The sequence below is a fragment of the Vidua macroura genome, chromosome 4, assembly GCF_024509145.1.
Source record: "Vidua macroura isolate BioBank_ID:100142 chromosome 4, ASM2450914v1, whole genome shotgun sequence".
Taxonomy (NCBI): Eukaryota; Metazoa; Chordata; class Aves; order Passeriformes; family Viduidae; genus Vidua; species Vidua macroura.
The window spans coordinates 46,738,512-46,761,078 of NC_071574.1; the positions used below are offsets into that span (position 1 = coordinate 46,738,512).

At 39.4% G+C, this 22,567-nt stretch overlaps 1 protein-coding gene across 1 annotated transcript in view; it reads right to left on the reverse strand.

The window, feature by feature from the left end:
- Positions 1-313: 313 nt before the first annotated feature.
- KIT (KIT proto-oncogene, receptor tyrosine kinase) overlaps positions 314-22,567 on the reverse strand; it is a 53,395-nt gene continuing 31,141 nt past the window's right edge. The window contains exons 7-21 of the mRNA XM_053976593.1: positions 22,146-22,261; positions 16,800-16,914; positions 15,396-15,589; positions 14,205-14,311; positions 13,986-14,112; positions 13,623-13,727; positions 13,425-13,535; positions 11,625-11,775; positions 9,750-9,838; positions 9,268-9,395; positions 6,451-6,573; positions 2,771-2,882; positions 2,582-2,681; positions 1,852-1,957; positions 314-738 (exon numbers count right to left, since the gene is read on the reverse strand). Of these exons, the coding sequence (XP_053832568.1) occupies positions 613-738; positions 1,852-1,957; positions 2,582-2,681; positions 2,771-2,882; positions 6,451-6,573; positions 9,268-9,395; positions 9,750-9,838; positions 11,625-11,775; positions 13,425-13,535; positions 13,623-13,727; positions 13,986-14,112; positions 14,205-14,311; positions 15,396-15,589; positions 16,800-16,914; positions 22,146-22,261 (1,810 nt within the window). The 3' untranslated portion in view covers positions 314-612. The remainder of the gene's footprint in view (positions 739-1,851; positions 1,958-2,581; positions 2,682-2,770; positions 2,883-6,450; positions 6,574-9,267; positions 9,396-9,749; positions 9,839-11,624; positions 11,776-13,424; positions 13,536-13,622; positions 13,728-13,985; positions 14,113-14,204; positions 14,312-15,395; positions 15,590-16,799; positions 16,915-22,145; positions 22,262-22,567) is intronic.

Sequence of the window (22,567 nt, forward strand, 5' to 3'; positions counted from 1 at the left end):
GCTCCCAGGAGGTTTCCAGCTGTGCAGATCAATTTTGGAAAAGTCTTGGATCCTTCACCTCTTTTTCCCAGGTAAATACAGCACCCTCACTGGCCGCCAAACTATGATACCTGTCTGGGAAAGCCTCTCAGGCTTGGTAGGATGTGGAAAGGGGTTTACAAAACCATCAACTTAATACTTGTTTATTTTGTAATTTCAGAAAAACAAGATTAACTAGAAAATGACTGTATGCATTCCAGGCACAGATCCAGAGATCAATCACTGCAGATTTGGTTTGATCTACAGTCATCCAATTCCACACCCTGGCTTATGATTTCTTTTGTTGGTTGGTTTTTTTTTTTTTCCTTCACATCTGGCTCTCTACTGCAAATACACACAATATAGCGAAATATATACAGCTTCAATTAACACTGCAATGATGCCTGTAACCGTGCTCAGCAGATTAAGTTTATGTATAACAGTGCATGGTAAAGGACAGTATTACAACAACGTTTCAGCTACACAGTGGTAGTAGTGAGTAAAAGAAAGAGAAATTACTGAAGTTGTCCCTCTCTCAGCCCCTGCACAATACAAACAGCTAACATGTCTGATCTCCTCTTCTTCACGTGCCACTCAAACATCTTCGCGTACCAGGAGAGGCTGAGTAGAGGAAGCACTGCTGCCCACCGAGTTAATCCTCACCGAGTGATCTGGAGCATTTCCTTGACTGGAAGGTGGGGTTGAGAAGTTGGCATAAACCTGCAGAAGCCAAAGACTGGTGTCAATACTCTGCAGACTGCTCCCTTCACACATTCTTGAAGAGCATTCCTCTCTTAGCCTTTTCCCACTGTGTACTACACACTGCTGTGGAAGGGTTCCAGCTCAGGAGCTTCTTTGCAAACCAAAACAGTGTCAAAAGGTCTTGGGCTTAACTGCTACTTTAAAGAATCATGAAGCTCAATCTCAGTTACTAAAAACACTGTACCTTCCAACTGCATGCCAAATTTCAGCTGAGCTCAAAAAAAAAAAAAAAGCTCAGGTTATTATTAAGCTCCCTCAGAAATCTCACTAATAATTCCTTCAGATTCTTGCTTTTGTTTTAGTAATGCCTGCACCTGCCAAAAATACAGTACAGGATGCAATCGAACACCAGCAGCTTTCAGTTTCCTCTTTTCTCAAATTGTCAGGAAGCCATGTACTCTCTGCCAAAACGAGGCATCCAGAGGTAAAAGGAAGCTTTATTTTTAAATCAGGTTTAAATGTACTTTTGTAAACCCTAGTAATACATAAAGTTATGGAGAGAGAAAATCCAAATTTAGGATGTGCCTCCAGTTTTTCTTTGGACAGTTTTTTCCAGTTGCCTGCTCAGAATAAGCTTTCACTATGGAATGGTTGAAAGAGCAGCACATACAATTTGTCACAATGTACCTCCGAGGTTATGTAAATGGTATTAGGGGAAGCAAGTGAGAAGATAGAGAAGAGCACCAAAGGCCCCACCCCTTCATCCAATGGCTTTCTTAATAAAAACTAATTATGCTTTATTTCTGAGATGCTTCTCAGATTAACAGAATTTTTCATAGTTTAGGATAAGATGAATTTATGCAGTACCGCTGCACTTTGTAACATCAAAATTGTTGTGACAGGTCTATTGTGAGTGAGAAACATCAGTCATGCAAAAATGTTCTGCAGCTAATAAATGTTAGGTATGGGCTTAGATAGATACTGTCTAATGGAATAGCCCAAACATCATTCCTATGACCCACACTGATGCTGCAAAGCTACCTAAGTAATACTAGAAATGCAGTGCCTGGGATCTGCTTCTCACAGCTCTAGTGTGACATCTTGCTTGAAACTGCTTAATCCATAACTTACCCGGGGGGCATTATCTGAAAGCTGCTGCTCTATCATCTGTACAATTTGTTTAAAAGTCGGTCTCTGTAAGGGATCAGCATCCCAGCAACTCTTCATTATGTCATACCTGTAAAGATACAAAAATTAAATACTGCTCATGAAGAAATCCTTAGTTCTTATCTCTCCTGCATTATTATTTGAAACAAAAGTGTTGCATCTTCTTTAAATGACTTTAAGAACAGGAATGGTGCTGCTAACACCTGTGTTTGCGACAACAGAGAGCTCACCACTAATGGGAGGCTCTGCACATAGTGTTCTTTGACAGCTTGTTAAATGCCAATCCATTTACAAAATAGTGAATTAAGAATGTCTCATAAAGATGATCAGTAGCCAGTCCTCTTGCTGTCAGGAAGTACAGCACAAATGCAGATGCATTTGTGATACATATCACTGACTTCTTTATCTGAAGTAAGAGTGTTTAATTATGTTCTGTGATCTGTCAATAATTTATTGACAGAGAGCAGGTGCCATGACAAAGTGATCAGATGGCACAAGCCATGAGCATATTTCATTGCTTGTAACAACACAGGCATGTATTCTGCTAGTTAGAGTACATGAATTATTTAAAACATGAAAAGAACTTTAAAAAGTGACAATGGGACAGTTCAGTGAGCCTTAGTGCAAGAATGAAAGCTTCCCTTCCTTCACATCTTTACTGATGTTTAGATGATTGGAAGTGCTGGTCACTCACATTTCAGGCGGTGCACACTCAGGGCTGAACATCCTGTATCCCTCTTTGATCATTTTATAGAACTTGGAGTCCACAGGTATCCCTGGATAGGGGCTGCTTCCTGTTGAGAGAGCAGGTGAGCAACATGATTTCTGTATCTACAGTAAATCCCAAGATGAAACAGATATGAAGCACACATAAGGAGTTTACCTAAAGAAAAGAGCTCCCAAAGCAATATCCCGTAAGACCAGACGTCACTCTCAAAGGTGTAGACGCAATTGAAAATACTTTCAGGTGCCATCCACTTCACAGGAAGACGAGCCTTCACAGGGAAAAGGGAAAAAATTAAGACAATGGACATAAGGAATAAAGAATTGACAAGGTAAAATCAACTTGTTCTGGTTTTATGTGCATTAAATATTTTTAAAATCTAGAAGTATCCAACCAAAAAAGAAACTTTTAGCATTTTAAAGTCTCCAAGTGTTGCATTGCTAGTGATCCATCTTTCTGTGGGTCTACCAAGCTAATACTGTTCCTTGCACTCTGACTTTCTGAATACTGTTTGACTCCTTCTGTCTAGTTAATAAAGGATATCAGGAAGTCAGAGGAAAATAATATAAGTGATCAAGGCATGGTTCCTTAAGCATGTAAGCAAGTCTGCTTTGGTGGACTGGCTGGCACAGGCAGCCAAATAAGATTCACATGATCGAGATGCTTCAAGGCTTTAGGCAATACATCTGCATTAACTCCTCAGTCTATCAGCAGAAAAAATAAAATTCAAATTAAAGTAATATATATTCATATATATATTTTGGGCAGAAGTGTTGATCTGCTGGAGGGCAGGAAGGCTCTACAGAGGGATCTGGACAAACTGGATTGATGAGCCAAACCAATTGTATGAGGTTCAAAAAGGCCAAGAGGCGGATCCTGCCCTTGGGTCCCAACTAGCCTATGCCTTGCTACAGGCTGGGGGATGAGTGGCTGGAAAGTTGTCCAGCAGAAAAGGACCTGGGGATACTGGTGACAGGAGCTGAACATGAGCCAGCTGTGCCCAGGTGGCCAAGAAGGCCAATGGCACCCTGGCTTGTGTCAGCAATAACGTGGCCAGCAAGATCAGGACAGGGATTGTCCCCCTGTGCTCGGCACTGGTGAGACTGCACCTCAAATCCTGTGTCCAGTTCTGAGCCCCTCACTACAACACTGACATTTAGGTACTGGAGTGTTTCCAAAGAAAGGCAACAAAGGTAATGAAGAGTCTGGAACATAAAGCCCTACAGGGAACAGCTGAGGGATCTGGAGTCATTTATCCCAAAGAAAAGGAGGCTGGAAGAGACTTTAGTGCTCTCTGCAGCTACCCAAAAGGAGGCTGTAGCAAGGTGGGGATCTGTCTCTTCTACACAAGTGACAGGACCACAGAAAATGGCCTTGCATTGTGCCAGGGGAGGTTTGGATTGGATATTAGGAAAAATTCTTCACCAAAAGGGCTGTCAAGCATTAGAACAGGCTGCCTGGGGAAGTGATGGAGTCACCATCCCTGGACATATTTAAAAGACATGTTAGATATGGGGCTTAGAGAAATGGTTTAGGGGACTTGGTAGTGCTGGAGTTGGAGTGAATGATCTAAAAGGTCTTTTACCACCTGAACAATTCTATGATGCTGTGATTTTTCTTAAGTTTGTGTGGGAATAGAAACATCCCTTATGAATGCTAACTGGAGCAGAAGAAAGGACACAGGAAGCCTTTGCATTTGCTTCTACCTTCCTCTCCCTAGTTTGCCCTTTCCTTGTCTGATTGTAGGAGCTGGTCAGTCCTCTGTCCTAAACACTCTTCCTGCTTTGGAAGAAACCAGACCTTTCTTCCAATAATCAAAGGGCTTGAACACATCTCATGTGAAGAAAGTTTGAGAGAGCTGGGATCTCTCAGTCTGGAGAAGAGAAAGGAGATCTCACTGCAGCCTATATAAAGAGGACTTATGACAAAGATGGAGAGAGACTTTTTACTGGGGCCTGTGATGACTGAACAAGGAAAAGTGGCTTTAAACTGAAAGGTCATGAATTTAGATTGGAAACAAGGAAAAAAAATATTATGAGGATGGTGAGACACTGGAACAGGTAATCCAGAGAGGTTGTGGATACTTCATCTGGGCAACATTTCAACACTGGAGATGTTCAAGGTCAAATTGGATGGCGCTCTAAGCAACCTGATCTAGTGAAAGATGTCCTTGCCAATGGCAGTGGGGCTGGACTAGATGATCTTAGAAGATCCTTCCAACCCAAACCAGTCTATGATTCTGTGATTCTATGAACTCAGGAAACTTAAAGGATGACCTAGACAAACAAAACTCAATTGCACACTTCCCTCCTAAGCTGCTGGTCTAAACTTCCTACTCCCGGGACCCTTTATGAGCAGGCAGCTCTTCACCTGACCTTAAGCCTGAAAGTAGCTTGGTTACACTAAATGCTACTCAATATTTTGTCACAGCAGGCATTCATGAATTATTTCAGCTCCTATTGCTCCCTAACCTGAACTTCCAGGCAACCAATGGCTGGTACTGACATTTTGAAGAAAACCAATAAACCTGTCTGTCTCACAGCCTACAACAAGGATGCTGTAGGTACCTGAGACATCAAGGCCTGCTGGGTAACAGCACTGCAGCAGAGTTACGTCATACCTGGGGTACCATGGATTGACTGAAGTTAACTGAGTGGCAAACCCCTTTGGTGAGAGATGCTCAGGTGTGGGGTTTTCTCTCTTTATCAGCTTGCCAAGGCCAGGACAGGTAAGCTTCAGTTCATGTGTTGTCAAGCCCCTAAGTAATGACCAGCCCCTCATCACTAAGATCATGGAGCCCTCAGCTGAACAGGGATCTTCTCCTTTGAAAAACAGTGCAAGTGAAAGCTTATGTACTCTGAAGGCAGCAGCTGGCTGCACCTATCTGACACAGACTTAAAACACTAAGCCAGGCAGCACAAATCAGTTTGAGATACAAAATACCTATACTTCATAAACACTTCCCCAGCTTAACCACAGAGAAGCTCAATTTTCTTTTGTAGTAGGGCTCTTTTTACTGCACTGGTACTTTAAAGGGGACCGCAAGTGCTGCCAATGTAATCTGCATCACTTCAAAGTGCCTTTGTACCCCTCCAGAGGTTTAATAGGTACTTGTGAGGTCGGTACTCTTCTACATGGGAGGTTTTAAACTTTTCTCATCAAAATATAGTGTCTTGTTCCAGCCCTGTTACAGGGTTTGAACTACAGCTGGAAGATAAAGTTGTGTTTGTTACACATATGAGGTTAGGATATCTATATTTCATCAGAGAAAACCAAAATGTTTTTGCCTCCCATTGATGCACTAATCAGTAAATTCATGCTTCAGTTTTCATTGTCTGAGTGCTCCCTTATGGAAAAGGATAAGCTGCAAACCCCTGATTATTTAGATATTTTTAAAATAAATTATTTCAATAATGGACAAATAGTGCAATGCCCAGGGAAAATGTTTCCAAATAATTCCAAAATTTAGGACTGGGATACTAGAATATTTCTAGCCAAAACTAGCAATTACTTACAGAGCAGTACCTTTGAGTAAACTCATGTATAGTAAGAAGACTGGACATTATATTGGTGCAGCAAAAACATTTCTTCCTCTACAATATACATTCAGGTATAAGCACATATTTTCCAGTATAACAAGTATAAACCAAGGATTTTGTCAGCACACACATCTATGTCAGAAATTTCCTCCCCTAGCCAACATGGATATATATATATACACACACCAGAACTGGAAAATCCAGATTTCCATCTAACTAAAAAAGACTTTTATTTGCACATCAAGACAACAGGAACTTGCTTAACTTAAAACAAGTGTATTAAGTATCATGTATACTTACATTTCCTTTGACCACGTAATTTGAGTCATTCCTTATATCTCTTGCCAGGCCAAAGTCACAGATTTTTGTAATTCGACCATGAGTTAGAAGAATATTTCTTGCGGCCAGATCCCTATGAATGCACTAAATAATAGACAAACAAACAAAACTAGTTGATAATATCCCTAACAGGCTTGGTTTTATGTTTACTTAGCTATGTAACTTACTGTATTCTGCATTTTAAGGCAAGCTGTAAGTCACAATGAAGCCATGTGCTAATGAGCTTACTCAGATAAGTAAACATTCGGATGTCATATCTTTACAATAATTACATCAATCCACAGTAATAAGGTTGTCTATGCATTTAGTTTAGAAAATACCAGTTGCAGCCATTTAATTTTGAAGTGTTTCACATTCTCAGCTAAAATTTAATGTACTTTTTTTTGATTTATCAAAATCATCACTGGCTTGTTTCCTAATACAGGACAAAATAGAGGGAAAATGTGGTTTGTTTCCAAAATAGTCCCAATATTCTATTAAGTAGCCATTGTCATTGATATAGAAGTGCTGAAAATAGGGGAAATTATGGTAACAACTTCAAAGCACACAAACACAGAAACTGAATCTATAACAGAAATACTCGTCTGGAAAATGGAATTATTAAGTACCTACAAGAGCTTAAGCAGACTTAAGTATTTTAAAATAGTGGAAATTCTCACATGCCAGTATCTTTCAATGGATAGTCATGCATTCAGTGACCTAACCACCTTATATTCCAGTTTTTACTTAGAAGTGGGCATGTGTTGGTAACTGCAGTTCCAGAAGGGTGCCTGAGTTTCCCAGCAGATGTGTTTCTTTGTATAAAACTGTGGAGCCCATGTGTGTTTGTTAGAGAATGGAGGTGAATCTCTAACAAAATGATTTCTTCTTTCATCTGGAAAGGAAAGTATTAAGCTTCAGCTTTACTGATGGTATTTAGCACGCAGGCCACAGCTGTTTAAAAAAATAACTGAAGACAGTTCAATTTTTCTTTTTTCCTTGAAATACATAACTTTTGGAACTTCTAACCAAAAAATGACCTAAAATATCAAAAGTTATGAAAATCAAGCTGAGAAAGTAACTGCAGATTGCACAAGTAACTTAATCTCTGTCCCTTTAGCATGTTTACGCAAGGAACGATTTTCAGTAGTTCTACTGTTTTGGTAGACTCTCATTCACTTCTGCATACAATGCATTCTGCACTTTGCCTATGTACAGCTGTCATAGAGCACTGAAGCAGTAAGGTGAAGGAACAGCCAAGAGTCAGAATGGCTCTGCCTTGTTCCTCCAGAATCAGTGCAGTTTGCATTGAATAGAGACTTTGTCCAAGGGAGGAAGCTCTGTCTTGCGACTGAGGCACTGAGTGCTTAAGGCAGTTGCCCCCCCAGAATAAGCTCCTATCTAGACTCCTGCACAGCCTTGACAAGTAGTGGAAGAGCAGCTGGGTACTCTGCGTGCTGGTCTTCATGGACCTGCCTGCCTCAAGGATGTGAGGCAATCTGAGGCACCTTATCTACCACCCACAGCAGTCTGCATTAACTAATTTAACTGCTGGAGCCAAATAGTGTAAGTATACACCAACTGAAGAGGACCAGTAACATTAGTGCACTGCAGTTTAACTCTGTGATATAGGTGTTAACTCAGCACTGCCAAAGCGATACTGCACATCACTTCCATCCTCAAGGTGAGGCGATGTTACATTCTTTACTGCCTTTGCTATTTAATGCCACTGTGTCTGTTAAAATGGAAGGACTATAAAGAAAAAGTCACCAGGAATAATACATAGTGGATCCAGGGGCTACTCTTTAGGAACACAGACGAAATACAGAATGTCTGTGCTAAGCACTGCATGTCCTCAACAGTGAAGGATGCAGGAGCGTGGTGAATCTGTGGATCATCTGTAATATGATATGCTTGCACGTCAGGCCTGTTTTGAATGTGTTGATAGGTGAAAAATAAACTAAAGGCTTATGCTTTGGTTTGGAAGAAAGAAGAGTTGAAGAAAAAACAGAAGTGCAAAAACAAGTTTTAATGTGCACTTTCCTCAGAGCAGAGTTCAAGACAAATTTCCCAATAGTAACACAGGACTCCAGGATTGTCTTCCTTTCCTTGAATTGCCTAAGTTTGGTTTTACACTTTATTTGTAGTAGCTGCATTAGTTATAATGCTTACATGTTAAATGGCATTTTTGCAATAAAAGGTAATAATAACCCAGGTAGATACTAATTATGTTGTGCTTAAGACTTCTTTATAAATCCCCTTCTGTTATGCAATACCTCTCCTATGAAACCCAGAGGAATGTCTATTATGTTCAGTGTAGCCAATGAAGATTTTTTGTGGGTCTCTCAGCTGATCTTATCTTTCCAGAAAATTAAAAATTAAGACATCTCCTGTGAATTAAGCCATGCTTACAAAAAAGAGCGCACAATGTGATATCTCCCCTGCTTAAGGCAGTATTCTGCATGAGAGAAGTACTAAGTGCAGCATTGTTTAAAACTCATGCAAATAGATTACCTTAGCACTGATTCGACTACCCTCAGCAGTGGATATGCAATAGCACTGCTTCATACTGGCTTCTGTTTTAGGGGATATAAAACATCACTTTTGGCCAATAAACACAGAACACAGCTCCAGCACCATGCAAAGTTTCAGGTATGGGAGGGAGCCTATCAATTTGCAATGCTTGGTGAAAAGAACATTGAAATATTCAGCATCTAAACACACAGATGGCATTAAAACATTGAAAGTGACAAAAAAAATCTACTGATTCTGTCCATCTCTGAAAAATTCTTAACTTACATTTTTGGAGGCAAGGAAACTCATGCCCTTTGCCACCTGGTAAGAAAAGCTTAGCAGATCTTCTACATCTAAAGCAAGTTCATCATCTTCCGGCATAGAAAGGGTAACATCCTGATCATTGTAGGATCCTACACAATGTAAACAACAGCAGCTTTTGAGTTAAGCAAGTGTAATCATGCAGAAATCATGTAGAGTTGTTTTGACATTAAACAAAACAGTAATTTTAGGAAGTACCAGTCTAGAATCACATAAATAGCCCATCACCAAAAAGTAAAAAATAATCCTGATACTCCATTTAAGTGTGAAGAAATACAGGACACTGTAATTTAGCATATTGTTCTTTTTCAAGCCTTCTCACATCAATTACTGAGTTTTAAGTGTCCTCATTCACAAAAGACAAATATGCTAAAACGGAACAAATCCATGAAGCCCATCTTCCTGCACTCCCATCAGCAAACAGAATTCCTTGTCGCTGAACTCACCAGACTTCACAGGTCGTTTTTTGTCAGCCTTTGGTGGGACTGCATATGATACTCCTGGTTTCATATCCATGTACTCATTGGCAACATCACTGTAGAGGCAGCAGAAGAAACATAGTTTAGCGAAAAAGGTCTCAAAAGCTATCCAAACAAAAAGCCAACATCAGGCCAACCTTCTGAATAATTGCTTGACAAATGATCACTTGACTGGAAATTCATGGGTGTCTGAAAAAAATGAAGAAATGCCTGTACAGAAAGAGAGGTTTGTTGGTACAGTTAATGGTACACCTCAAAGTTCGGAGTTGGCTCAGGTGAGCAAACAAAACCATTCACATAAATACTGTTTATACAGACTTCATTCTCTGTAAATTAACATCCAGATGTTTCACAGGATCTGCTAGTGCTTCCTTTTTCTGCTTAGGCCAACTTCTACCAGACTATTTCAGCAGCTCAATTGGCAATTGAAATTCAGAAAACAATTGGTAAAAAATGTTAAATTCAGAAATTCCCAAGTTCCATAGGGGAATCATATGTATTTCAAAAAATCAGTTGAGGCTTGGGACAGCCATCTGCTAGATTCTTTTAAGTTTAAATTTTCTTATTGCTATATATAATTCAAATGTACAGATTTTCATACTACATGGTTTATAAATATACAGTTAGGCACCTTTAGAAATGATGGATGTACTTTGGCATTTTTCACTTCATTACCATTAGAATTCATATACTTCCTTAGCCTGAAACATCTGCTTAGTTTAAGAACAGTAAATGCAGCCACAGAGCTAACATGGGAAGGAGCAATGAGATCACCAATAGCTTTAGTTACCACCAGAAATATATCTGACACATTCAGCAGCAGTAAATACTAACACAAGAATTTGTAATTACTCTTCTGTTAATAACTCAATTTACAATTTGCTGTTTGCAAACTCAATTTACAGTAACTCAATATGCTTAAACAGGAAGACCCCTTCACTGAACAGAGGGCACACATCCAATGGCAAATCACAGCCTTATGTTCATCACCCCAGTGGTCCCAACCTCTCTGGGGCATCCCCAGCTACCCATTTATTGCCATGGCACAAACAGCTTCACCAGTACTATGCCTTGCTCGGATAAAGAACTCTTCCAGCTCCATAGGTCTGCCTGCTTCTTTCGTGACTGCCAACACAAAGTAATGGGCCCAATGGGGCAATAAAAAGATTAAAATTTAGAATGGGCAGGTATTTTAATAGGCCCTGGGTTTGGTAAGCTGTCTCTCACTTTGCAAACGGAAGGAAATCTGCTTGGAAACGCCCTTGGAAAGAACTCTGGGATGGTATATAAAACACAGAAGTTAAAAATATACAGATGAATTAAGTACAAGAGCAATCTCAGTCATGACACAGGTTGTTTCACCACAAAATGCAGTGAGCTGTCAGCGGCAGCCTGCTGCTGACATTTTAAGACACTGGTTGATTTTGTAAAAAGTCATTTATGAAGGCAGGAATTTGGGAGAACTTAGGGTACTAACAGCCTGACACTGGGGAAATTGTCATTCATGCTGCCAAATAAGCACTACAAAAGTTTAATAACAATAAACACAAATATGTACAAAACTTGGAGCCAAGGAGGTGCATGAAATAACTGCAGAAAATTTGATAAAAAAGAAAAACAAAGAGCGCATACAATCCACTCTGTATATAATGACACTCTGTTCGAATAAACCACCCCCTGAACAAATAGCCTCTTAATTAAATTGTTTTCTTGTGCAGCAGAGAATCTTCAAAGCCTGCTGCATTAAATGTTTCTGCACACCTCTTATCCCTAATAAACTTTGATTTCTCCTCCTTCCCAATCTTCTAAAAACACAAGTACATTTCAGCAGGTCATACTTACGCTGCAGGCTCTGACTGATGTAAAAGGTTCTCATAAACAGCTGCATCTGCGTGTTCTTCATGTTTTGGACAAATAAATGAATCTCGTTTCCGTCTCAGAAAATTTAAAAGATCACCATAACAGCAATATTCTGTAATGACCAGAGTGGGACCTGTAGATGCATATAAGGTTTAGAAAGCTGGTGAGTACTGTTTATAAAGCAGAAAACCTTACATAAAGCTAGCATTCAGTGAAGCACACAGGCTGGCCTATTAAAAAATCACACTGTCTAGCACTGTCTAGACTTGAAAAGTTATAGAAAAGTAACCCAGCATCTTCCCTTTCACAGATGAACAACTATGGTCCAGATAAAGCTCTGTCCCAATTAATGTTCTGCCCCTCAACAGCATTGTATTGTATAAAAATTCAACAAATAAGTCTTTTTCCATGTGATAATGTTTCTGGCCAGACACATCTGTTTGATTTTGCTTGCTTCCTGAAGGAAGTTATTTGTTCCAAACATTAAGAGTAACTCAAGCTTCAAACATTAATCCTTTTGATTCACTTCTGTTTACAGTAGAGCTTCACACTCCTTCAGTAATGTTTTGGAAATGATGTAGAGCGTTATATTCTGCAGTATAATAGGGAAAATCATTCAAACAGAACAGCCCACTGCAACAGAAAACTACATTGCACAAGGTCTTAGAATATTAAAATGAAATCAGAAAAGGAATTAAGTCATCTTCAGCATAGATGTTTATAGATCAAATATATGTCTTTTGAGTGAATGACTCCAGCTACAGACCTTGAATATATAATTACACTGTGTGTTATTTCATCTCTAAGTTTACTCTGTACCATCATTTCCTAACCTCACTGGTTTATTTCCATTTTTCTGCAGTTAAAAATTATAGCTTTCACAATAGCAAAAGAAGTGTTTGTGGTGTGATTTTCTTACAGACACCACATTTTTCTCCACTGAGAGAGACATACATTCAGGCCAGTGAGTCAACTTAGTTGGATGCTTAAACAAAATTGTTTCATCCTATTTTTAAATAATTAATTGTGAGAAATGTTTGCCTTTGTCTATATGAATTTTTACAAGTTCCTTTTCTTTGAAAAATATGTAAGAAGAAATACCATCTTTCATATTAAATGCATACAAATTAAAAATACAAGTTTTTATCACTCTCTATTGACACTTCAGGAGGTTTTGTAGCTGTAAGTTTTGTAGTTTTATTATGTAGGAAAACAAACTTATGAGGTTAATACTAAATATGAAACATTGTGGTTGTGCAATACTTTTTTTGGCAAATTACTTTTCTCAGCTTTCTGCTGCTTAGAATTTGTACTTTTAGTGGTGCCTTAACAGATACACTTGCAGTTTAAACAGAAGGCTGGAAGACTAGACAAGACAAGCCTGTTGACTTCACCTTGGATACCAACAAGGAACCAGTTCTCATTAATGAGGAACAGTGTGGTGGAGGTAAAAATTTATATCGTACATTTTATCATCTCTCAAGAAGAAAGCACCCAGTGGTTCACATGAAAGAGAATAAAAGAAACCTTCCTGTTTAACTGCAGCTACATTGGTCTTACTACTGTTTTTACAGTAGTAGTTGAGCCTAAAATCTAGATTCAGTAATTCACAGGTGATAATCATGATGATCTTAAACCTGTCTAAGCATGAAATGTAAGATTTTAAGACTAAATTTATCATTTCTACACTTAGAGCTGCACCTTGGATTGTTCCTCACAAAGTTCATCCTCCTGGCAATTAAAAAAACCCAGAAATAATCAATAATCTGCAGATAACCCCACCTCCAATAGTGCAAGCTCCAAGCAGATTCACAATATTAATGTGGTTTCCAAGGTAACTCAGCACTTTGAGCTCTGACATCAAGGCTTCTCTCTCCGTTAAATGGGCACTTGCTGCAAGGCGAAGCACAGTGTTCAGTATGTAACACACCAACCAGGTGGAAGAGAGAAAACACAGTGTAGTATACTACAGCAACTTACTTTTCAACATCTTTACTGCTACTGTCATAGCAGCATCAGACTTAAATAAACCATAAGCAGTGGCTTCAACAACTTTCCCAAAAGCTCCAGCGCCAAGGGTTTTACCTAATAAAGCAAACAAAATACTCTGTAAGGACTTTGAGTTCTTCCTTCGGTAGGGCTCAACATTTTACTTTATTATATCAAGGTAGCTATTGCAGACACGCCTGCTTGCCTTTTGTCCCAAGGCAAGAACGAGCAATTATCACTATCTGCATTATTGTGCAACAGCTTTGTGACAAAACCCTGCTGTGTTTGACCAAAGTCTCACATGAGACCTGAACGTTCCACCTTGTAGATGAAGTTAAATAAATCTAAACTAACCAAAACTCAAACGGTTTCTAGGAAATTCCCATTTGTGATCATAAGGAAGTTGTGTTGGATCTATGTAAACATAGTTGTTTCCATTTATTTCTTCAACAACTTTCCACTGAACTTCATACTTGGGTTTCTGGAAAAGAAAGAGAACGGCTGTTACTACTGAAGACTGAACATGTAGCTCACACACTTTTTTAATTCAGGCAAAGGGGCTTCTGGTTTTACCTGCAAATATATGTACACCAGGATCATGACTATGATGCACATCAGTCCTGCAGCAACTCCAAATGCAGTTAGTAAAGGGGTGAAAAGGGTATGTGTACGGATTTGCTCTGAAAAGAAACAGAAAATTCTCCTAAAAATACTGAACAAGAAAAGCTAAATTAAAAAGATGCTGGTGAAAATCTTTCCTTGGCTCTTCTTTGTGAAATACAGTTTGGGGTTTTGACTTTCCCAGATGTGTTCCAGGTGTATCAGAATGTCCTTCCTGAATGAGCTGTGGGAGATGGAGCTGGCACAGAAACCATGCAGTTCAATGCCTTCGGAGTCTCAGCTTCATTAATTCAGGAGGTTTAACACTCAGATCAGTTAATGCAAGGGGTTTGCATGATCTCAGTCAAGTCAGGTTAAAGAAAGAAGCTTTTATCTGAAGTCCCAAATTCTTCTCTTCCCCTTTGCCCCCCACCTAAGTATGATCACTACAGCACAGTCTTTACAAGGAGAGGTTGTGCCAAGTAGCGAAGAAATACCATTCTACTACAACCCATCTGCCCCAAATCTGGCGTATTTGTTTGTATGTTATATCTGGGTGTAACAGAAAAAAAAAAAAAAAGAAGCAGAACATTTGGTTTTGCAAAGAAGAGCACAGCTTTACAAACACATTTCAAATCATCTATGTTCTAGTGGGTTTTTCTTCTCCCCCACAAACCTACAAATACCACTACAAAACTCATAAGCCCTTTTGCAGTATGTTGTTGTTACTTCTTTTATAGCAGCAGGACACTTAGGCTCCAGGCAAGTTGGGGACTGCATTTTTCCTGAGATATTGTAAAAACCTAAAATAAAATGCAATCTTTCTTTGAAAAAAGAAATGATGGCTTAAATAGTCAAAACAGAAAAACAAGAAAACAAAAGGGAGAGAGAGGGGGAAAGCCAGGGTAATGCTGTAGGTGGTTTTCCTCTGTGCTGCACTGACGGAAGAAACACATCTACCTACTGCACTGCAGAACAGGTGCCATAAAAAGACAATACTACAATAGTCATTGAAAAATTAAAGCAAGACTTTGACAGGCAGAACATGCAAAATAGTGTGTCATCATGTGCTCAGCCACAGTACTATAAACCTTCTTACAGCCAAACCACTTAAAATCCTTTTCCAGATAGAGCCACACACCACCCATGTTTTGTGGATGTTACCTTTAATAGCAAAGTTGAAGAAAGCAGAGCTTCTGTCCCCGTTGCTGGAGGCCTCACAGCACACGGTGCCGGTGCTCCGGAACATGCTGGCGTTAATGGTGCTTTCAACCAGGATTCGTTCAAATGATGGTGCTGATGAATTTGTGTAACCAATTTTGACATCCATGGGGGATATTGTTGGTGAATCAAAACACCTGGAGAAACAATACTGACAGTTACCTGCAATGGATTGCTATCTGAAGTGCCAGACCAACAGAGAACTGAACAACTCTGGTCAACAAAGGGATTCAGCTGAAGATCTTAACCCTGAAACAGCCTACTCATGGTGTCTCATGGTCTTGTATGTAGTGGGAGAAATGGATACATACACTTAGGCTGGCCCAACTGGAGACCATGATGAGTGAGAATCTCAGGTTTTTGCTGGAGACCATGTCTTTTGGTTTGACATACCTAGGTCTGTAACTTCTCTATGGGTTTTATACTATATGACATACATTTTCAATTTCATTGTCAAGCAGTTGTGGTCTATTACCCACTTCTGAAAATGTTCCCCAAGCATCATCTTATTACAGCACAAAAGAAGTCCATGATATACATAAACACCATTAAGCTTATATGCAGTCAGAAAATAGCCAGTTCTTTTCTCTCAAGATGTTGCCTCTCCTTCATATGTCATATATTTACTACATGAGCACACATTTAAGATTTTAAAAAAGGTACTATTTGAAACCATTAAGGGAATAACAATTATTTTAGACATAAAACAAATTACAGTGGTGGGAAGGAGACCCGTTACTTGTTAGTATGATATCTATAACCATGGGGGAAATCAAGCAAAACCTTAAAACTTGCTTCACAAATGCTCAGTCATTTTACAGTGAAACTCTACAATCTTCTTATAAACAGCTGGTTTTAAAAACATTCAACTCCATTCATAACAACTGGACTTGTTTACTTGTCATATGTTTCATGTGAACAGAAATCTAATTACATTATGCCTGGAAAAATTACTTAATTACGCAATAAAACAAATTATAACAGCCATATTCGCAAGTGATTCTGTGATTGCCATTCTGTGAAATTGCATATAGAACATGTGTCATTTGGGGCCAAGCTGATAAAAGCCATAGCTAGCTTGCAGCAGAAACTTTGGCTTTTACTTTTACACAGAATAAAGTGTTAGTTATTCCCCTTTCAAGGACAGAATATAAAGGAGAAAAATGAAATGTATTCCTGCCTTCTCACAAAATACTCCAAATAATGCAATGCCAAAAAGGATGAAAACCACAATGCAACATTTGAATGTAACTATTACCAAGTCATTTCATGTTCTTAATTTGTAATTAGTAACTGGATGTGTTGCACCTAAAATAACCTTTGGAGACTCTTGTTTACTTAACTTACCTCTGCTCAGTTCCTGGGCAAAAATACCAGTATATGGTAGGGGCTGGGAATCCAGCTGCTACACACTGGAGAACACCATTGCTAAGTATATCCAGAGTGAGAATCTCAGGTTTTGCTGCAATAAAGAAAAGCAATAGTCATCCACTAGGGGAACACAGAATGTACACTGCTATTTGCTCTTCACACCAGCAACCTGTGAGCCTCATAATCCATGGAATCACTCTGGTGAGCAAGACCTTCTTATTCTCAAGGATGTCTGGGTCTGAACTGCAAAAATCTAACTTCTGTGAAAATATTAATTCTTACACTGAATGCTTGGGCTGGACATTAGAAGAATACCTCATCTCCCCATAGTATTTGATTTGATGAAAAATCCTAAACCATCAAAGCCAAGAGCTTAAACAACCCAAAGACATGTGTGCTTGGAACAACAGCAAAGTTCCCATTCCTGCACAGCATGACTTTACCCATCTGTAAAAAGGACAGTGTATTCCCAGTTAAAAGCCTACTAAATCTGTCAAACCACACCCCTCTTAAATCTGCCCTGTGTATTCAATATTACCACTGCAGCCAGGAAAGGAACTACAATGTAAAGCAACCAGTGCAGACCTCCCGACAGAGGACATAACCTCTAACATACACCCCTCTAACATACTGAACTGCTCAACTGCTCGATTCTCTGGAATATTGCAGGTAGAGGAAGCCAACACTTGGCTGAATGTATTAGCTTTCCAAATGAGAATTTGTGATTGCTCTGGTAGTTTAGAAAGCAATTAATCCAACCAATGCCTTCTGTCACATCCTGCATAAGAGTTAGTCCTGCAGTTGGTTTAGGAGCCCCTGTCTCAAGTATGGCAGGCCACCAGTGCAGTCACGTGGACTTCAGAGTCATTAGTCCAATGTCATAGGCTTCAGCCAAGAGTACCACCAACACAGTAAGGGTTTTTTCCCAGATGAAACTGGAATTAGTGACCTTACTTCCCTTAACAACCTTAGCTTTGTTGCAAAATCACCTACACAGAAGTAAACAAAAGAAACTATGAAAGACCACATTGCAATGATTCTGCTCACCCGATAGATATACGTAAAGAGCCCATTACCAGTTAATATGGCTTTACAGAAATGTAAGCTGAACTCCTAATTCTAGAAAGTAGTGTAGCTGTACAGACTGCAGTGGGAAAACATAGATTTATTTCAGATAAAACCCATGTCTGAAGACTGCACAGCGTTAGTTTTTAATGAATCTTCTACTCTCTGATTAAATTGGAGTCAACAAAGCACACGTATATTCTCAATCACATACCACCTCCTCGTGACTCATGTTACAGGAACCGAATGTTCTTTCATTTCTAAATCCGCATGTTGTGTTTTATGCAAAACACCAAGAACCAAACATTGTTGCAAAATGTTGAGACTGATTTTCAGCATTACTCATTTGGTGAGGAACTTTCTGAGAGCACACAGCATCTCACCCAGTCTCAGTGCTCACACAACACATGTAATTCACATTTCTGAAATTCCAATCAAAATGGCTGAATTGTGAAATTGTAATTAGCTAAACTACAACCCATGTGCTATTTGTTTAGATATATGCTGTGGTTTAGGCAACATTACAGCACAATGTAACTCAAGAAATGAGAGAACTGAGAAGTCAAATATAAGAGGCATCTGTGCATTAAGCCCTGGAAAAAATACTGTTCCGGAGCTGGTCTGCATGTAACATCTGAAGCTGAGGGAAACAAAAATGCCCATATTAGTTAGGCTCTTTCCACTGTAAAAACCTAGTGCAATAAAAGCCTGTCTACGTGGCCATGAGCCCACATGGACTCATCCTGCAAGAGTGAGCAGATGAGAGGCTATGCAGCCCAAGCAGAGTGGTCCAGCCTTGGTGCCACGGGAAGCTGAGCTGCAGCAGCCTCTGAGAACTGCTGACTTAAGAGCAGCTCTGCCTATCATGTGCCTAGTGAAGCACTTTGATGTGACAATTAGCATGATCAGCCTCTCCCCACCAGCTCTGAGGGCTCCCAAGCCTCCCTGACTCAGAAATATTAAGGGATGCATTTCACTTCAGGCAGCAAAGAGCCCCCTGCACCAGTACCCAAGGGGACTGAGATGGCTGCTACTGCAATCCCCACCAGCTGCTCCTTTGCCAGCTCAGGCCACGCGTCTCAGCACCTGCACGCCTTTCTGGTAGCCAGAGCACCTTCCTCAACCACCACTGTAGGTACTTCAGGGGATGCTGGAGCCAAGAGGGACTGGCTTTCGCAAACAGATGCCAAGCTGTCACCACGCATCTTCCTTGTAAAAGGGATTTTACTGTGCTAAGATTTTATGACTTGCACTGCCTAATTACCCCTCCTGCTATCAGACTCCTAATGACTAGATGTTGTTCTGACTTTAACCCCTTAAATATTTAACATTTTATTACATTGCTCAGTATATATGGATGCTGTCTTCTATAATCAGGCATTAAATGTCTCAAACTTCTAATTTCACTAAATTTATTAATTGCTTTTCAACTTTTATTAATGTTGATTCTGAATATATCAAAGACGACTTAGAAGAGGTCACTCCTATTTTAATTCAATGTTCCTTGTAATGACATTCTGCATTTAATTGCTTTCTATTGCCAGTTTCCCTGCCTTCATTGTTAATGAAGTAAATGTCTAAAATGTTACAGTTAATAGGTATTGTCAGTCAACCCAGACAAAAAGAGAGTTTTTTTCCTGCTGGAGCTACACTTTCTGGATTGCAACAAATCTTTTCACAGTATCATGGTGATTCCTCATTGTTTACTGCATAGCTCAATGCCAGGAAAACAACTGAGCTTGGCTTCATGGGATCTATAATACCATGACCAGTTTTCTCTTTGCAGCAGGAGCCCTAACTGCACAGATAATGTTTTGTTGACTACAATTAAGCTGAGATATTATTTTGCACTAAATTCAGTTACTAGTTGGAAGATCCCTCTGCTAATTGCTAAATACACCATACTTTGCCACTCTGGAGATTTCTACAGTTTCTTAATTGCAATTGAGTGCAGTATGCTGCTTGTCAAGCTGTAATTTTCTTTTTGGCTCCTAATTTTAGAGCTGCTTACCTCTATACATTTATTATGAATTACTACGCTATTTTAAAAGCAATTTAGTATTGTTTCAAATTAGCATATGCAATTGCTAAATATTTTTAAATCCAAGCCAAGTACTTCTGCACTGGGTTTTTCATGTCTTTTAGGAAATGCTTCAGCATCGTTATTTGTTTACGTGAAGACATTCTCCTGATTATGAATCTATTTTACCTGTTTGGTTATTTTCTGCTGATTACATGCCCAAGCCAGACATGTAAACATCACGAGCTATATCTAAGCAATTTATGCAAAATCCCTGACAACAATGTTAGATGAGGACACACCATTAGATCAGGATCTGACCCACCCACACATGACTCACCTTTGGCAGTCACTCTGCTATGTCAAATAATATGGTCTGTTGTCATGCAGTTTGTGTTTCACAGCTAAATGATGAGCATTTTACAAGCCGGTGAAAACCCCTTTTTTAGGGGTTGTTGTTGTTGTTAAAAACAACCCCTAGAAAGACCAATCTATTCATGTCTCTTTTTCAAAATGAAAAGATGTTTACAGGAGCTTAGTCAAAATACCAAAAGAAACTTTTTGAGTCAAGTGCATCACATCCAATTGCTTCAGCCATAGGTGCAATCCACCCAGGGCCACACTGCATGATAGCATGGGCTCTATGAGACTGCTTAAGTATCCTCATGGCATCCCAAGACTGAACTTGCTATTTACATGACCAGTAGTTGAAGAAAGAAGGAAATAGACTTGAATGCTGCTGGTTGTATGGACAAGGCATTCAGAAGAACAAAAGTGTCTATGCTCCCTCTTGCCTTGTCCATTCTGCTTCTCTATTCTCTTCCTGGTCTGGTTTCCTACCCACGAGCCACAGGGATTTTCAGCTTTTATTAAGTAGTACATGCCTCAAAAGCAGCAACATGGAGATCCGCATTGAGAACTGACACTTGATGATGCCAAAATTGAGATAGTGGTTTTTTAGTTCTTGTGCCCAGACTACAGGCAACCTGCAATTTCTCACATTCCTTCAGAGAAATTAAAACTTCTGGCTCAACATTTTGCTCCATTAAACTTTTAAACACTAGAACTATCCCTCATGACTGTGACCCACGCTCACTCACTGAGATAAAGGACATCTGTGATCACCAGTGCCCTTAGCTCAGAAATCAGAGCTAGGAAACATAGAAGGCACAATCCAAGGGTCAACATTCATAGATGAAGGAAGAAATACCATGTTCTGAAAGGAGACCAAGTGATATTTCTAGATCCAAACTATGTTGTTGTTAATAGAGATGCTACAAATGTTGATCTTCAATGAGAAACAAGAAGAATTCAGAAATTAACAGCAAGGACTTGATGCATTTGTGGAAGTCTCGACAATCCTCTGCATAAAACTATGCCTGAAAAAGGACACATTGCTGCTAAAGCATAGAAGCAACACAAAAGTGCATTTGCAGCACATTTACTTACTTTTGATATTCCTCCTGCTGGGCTCAAAGTCCCTCTTGGTTTAATTTTCCTTAAGCTTGGCCTTTAGCAGAAGCCAGTATTTGTCAGCTGAGTGCATGAAATGCTCTAAGAGGATGGCTCTGCTAAGAGCAGGGTTTTCTGAAGGTTTCATTGAATTAGTTTTGAAGTTTAGCTTTTGTCTTGAAGAATGCTGTTTGGAACTGAGGCCAGTGCTCTGTCTTAACAAGCATGTCCCAAAGATGACAACAAAAACATTTATAAAGCTATGCAGATTTCTCTAAAACAATGGTGATTTATACTATTATACAGAAGTATTTAGATGCCAAAAGGCATTTAAATGTGAGTAATTCTCCTGACAAGCTTTCAAACTCTGCATCCAACTCAAACAAATTAAGGACAATTAAAAGCTTATGTTGGTTGCCAGAAATGCAAATTATAATCCCTGTGTATCCTGCTCCACCTCAAATTATAAAAGGTTTATGATACATACTTATTTTTGAGATCATGTTTCCAGGTGCTGCAGGTTTTTTTTCTGTATAAACAACCTAGCTGCTCTCTGGTAATCTCTGGAATACATTCGCTAGAATATAAGGTCATGCTGGATAGTAGGTGGATTTGTGTGAGTACTCTGCACTTTTATATCTTGACATTTAGTTTTCCAGCATGTGCTTCACTTCAGAAAGCCTCTCATATGCTGATCCACACTGTGACATCTTGTGCATACATTATGTTGTATAAAATACAATGACTATGATAATGAAATATTTCAGACTGTTCACTTTACTTACTTTTCACATAGACATTAAATGTTACAGAGGAGCTGGCATCAGAGTTGGACACAAAAAATGTGTAAATGCCTCCTTCTGTTCCTTTTAGTCGTGTAAGGTGAAGTTCACTTGTGTAACTGCAAAGAAAAAAATTAAGCATTACTAAGGCACACAGCTTGCTCTGAACAGGCAATTGCTGCATGGAAAATAAGGAGGGAATTTTCTGCAGACATCATTCATGCAAACACTCTTATCTTACACTATGATTGCCATTGCACTTCCAACATCCAGAAGTTTTGCCACTTCTAACACCCAGATGTGTGCCTGCGTGGCAGCTGAGCCTCAGGCTCAGACCGTGCATGCATCACCACCTGCTCCTCTTCTCACTGAGGAAGGGACACAGATTCACAACCTAGGCCACATGTTCTAGGTGCTTCACTGGA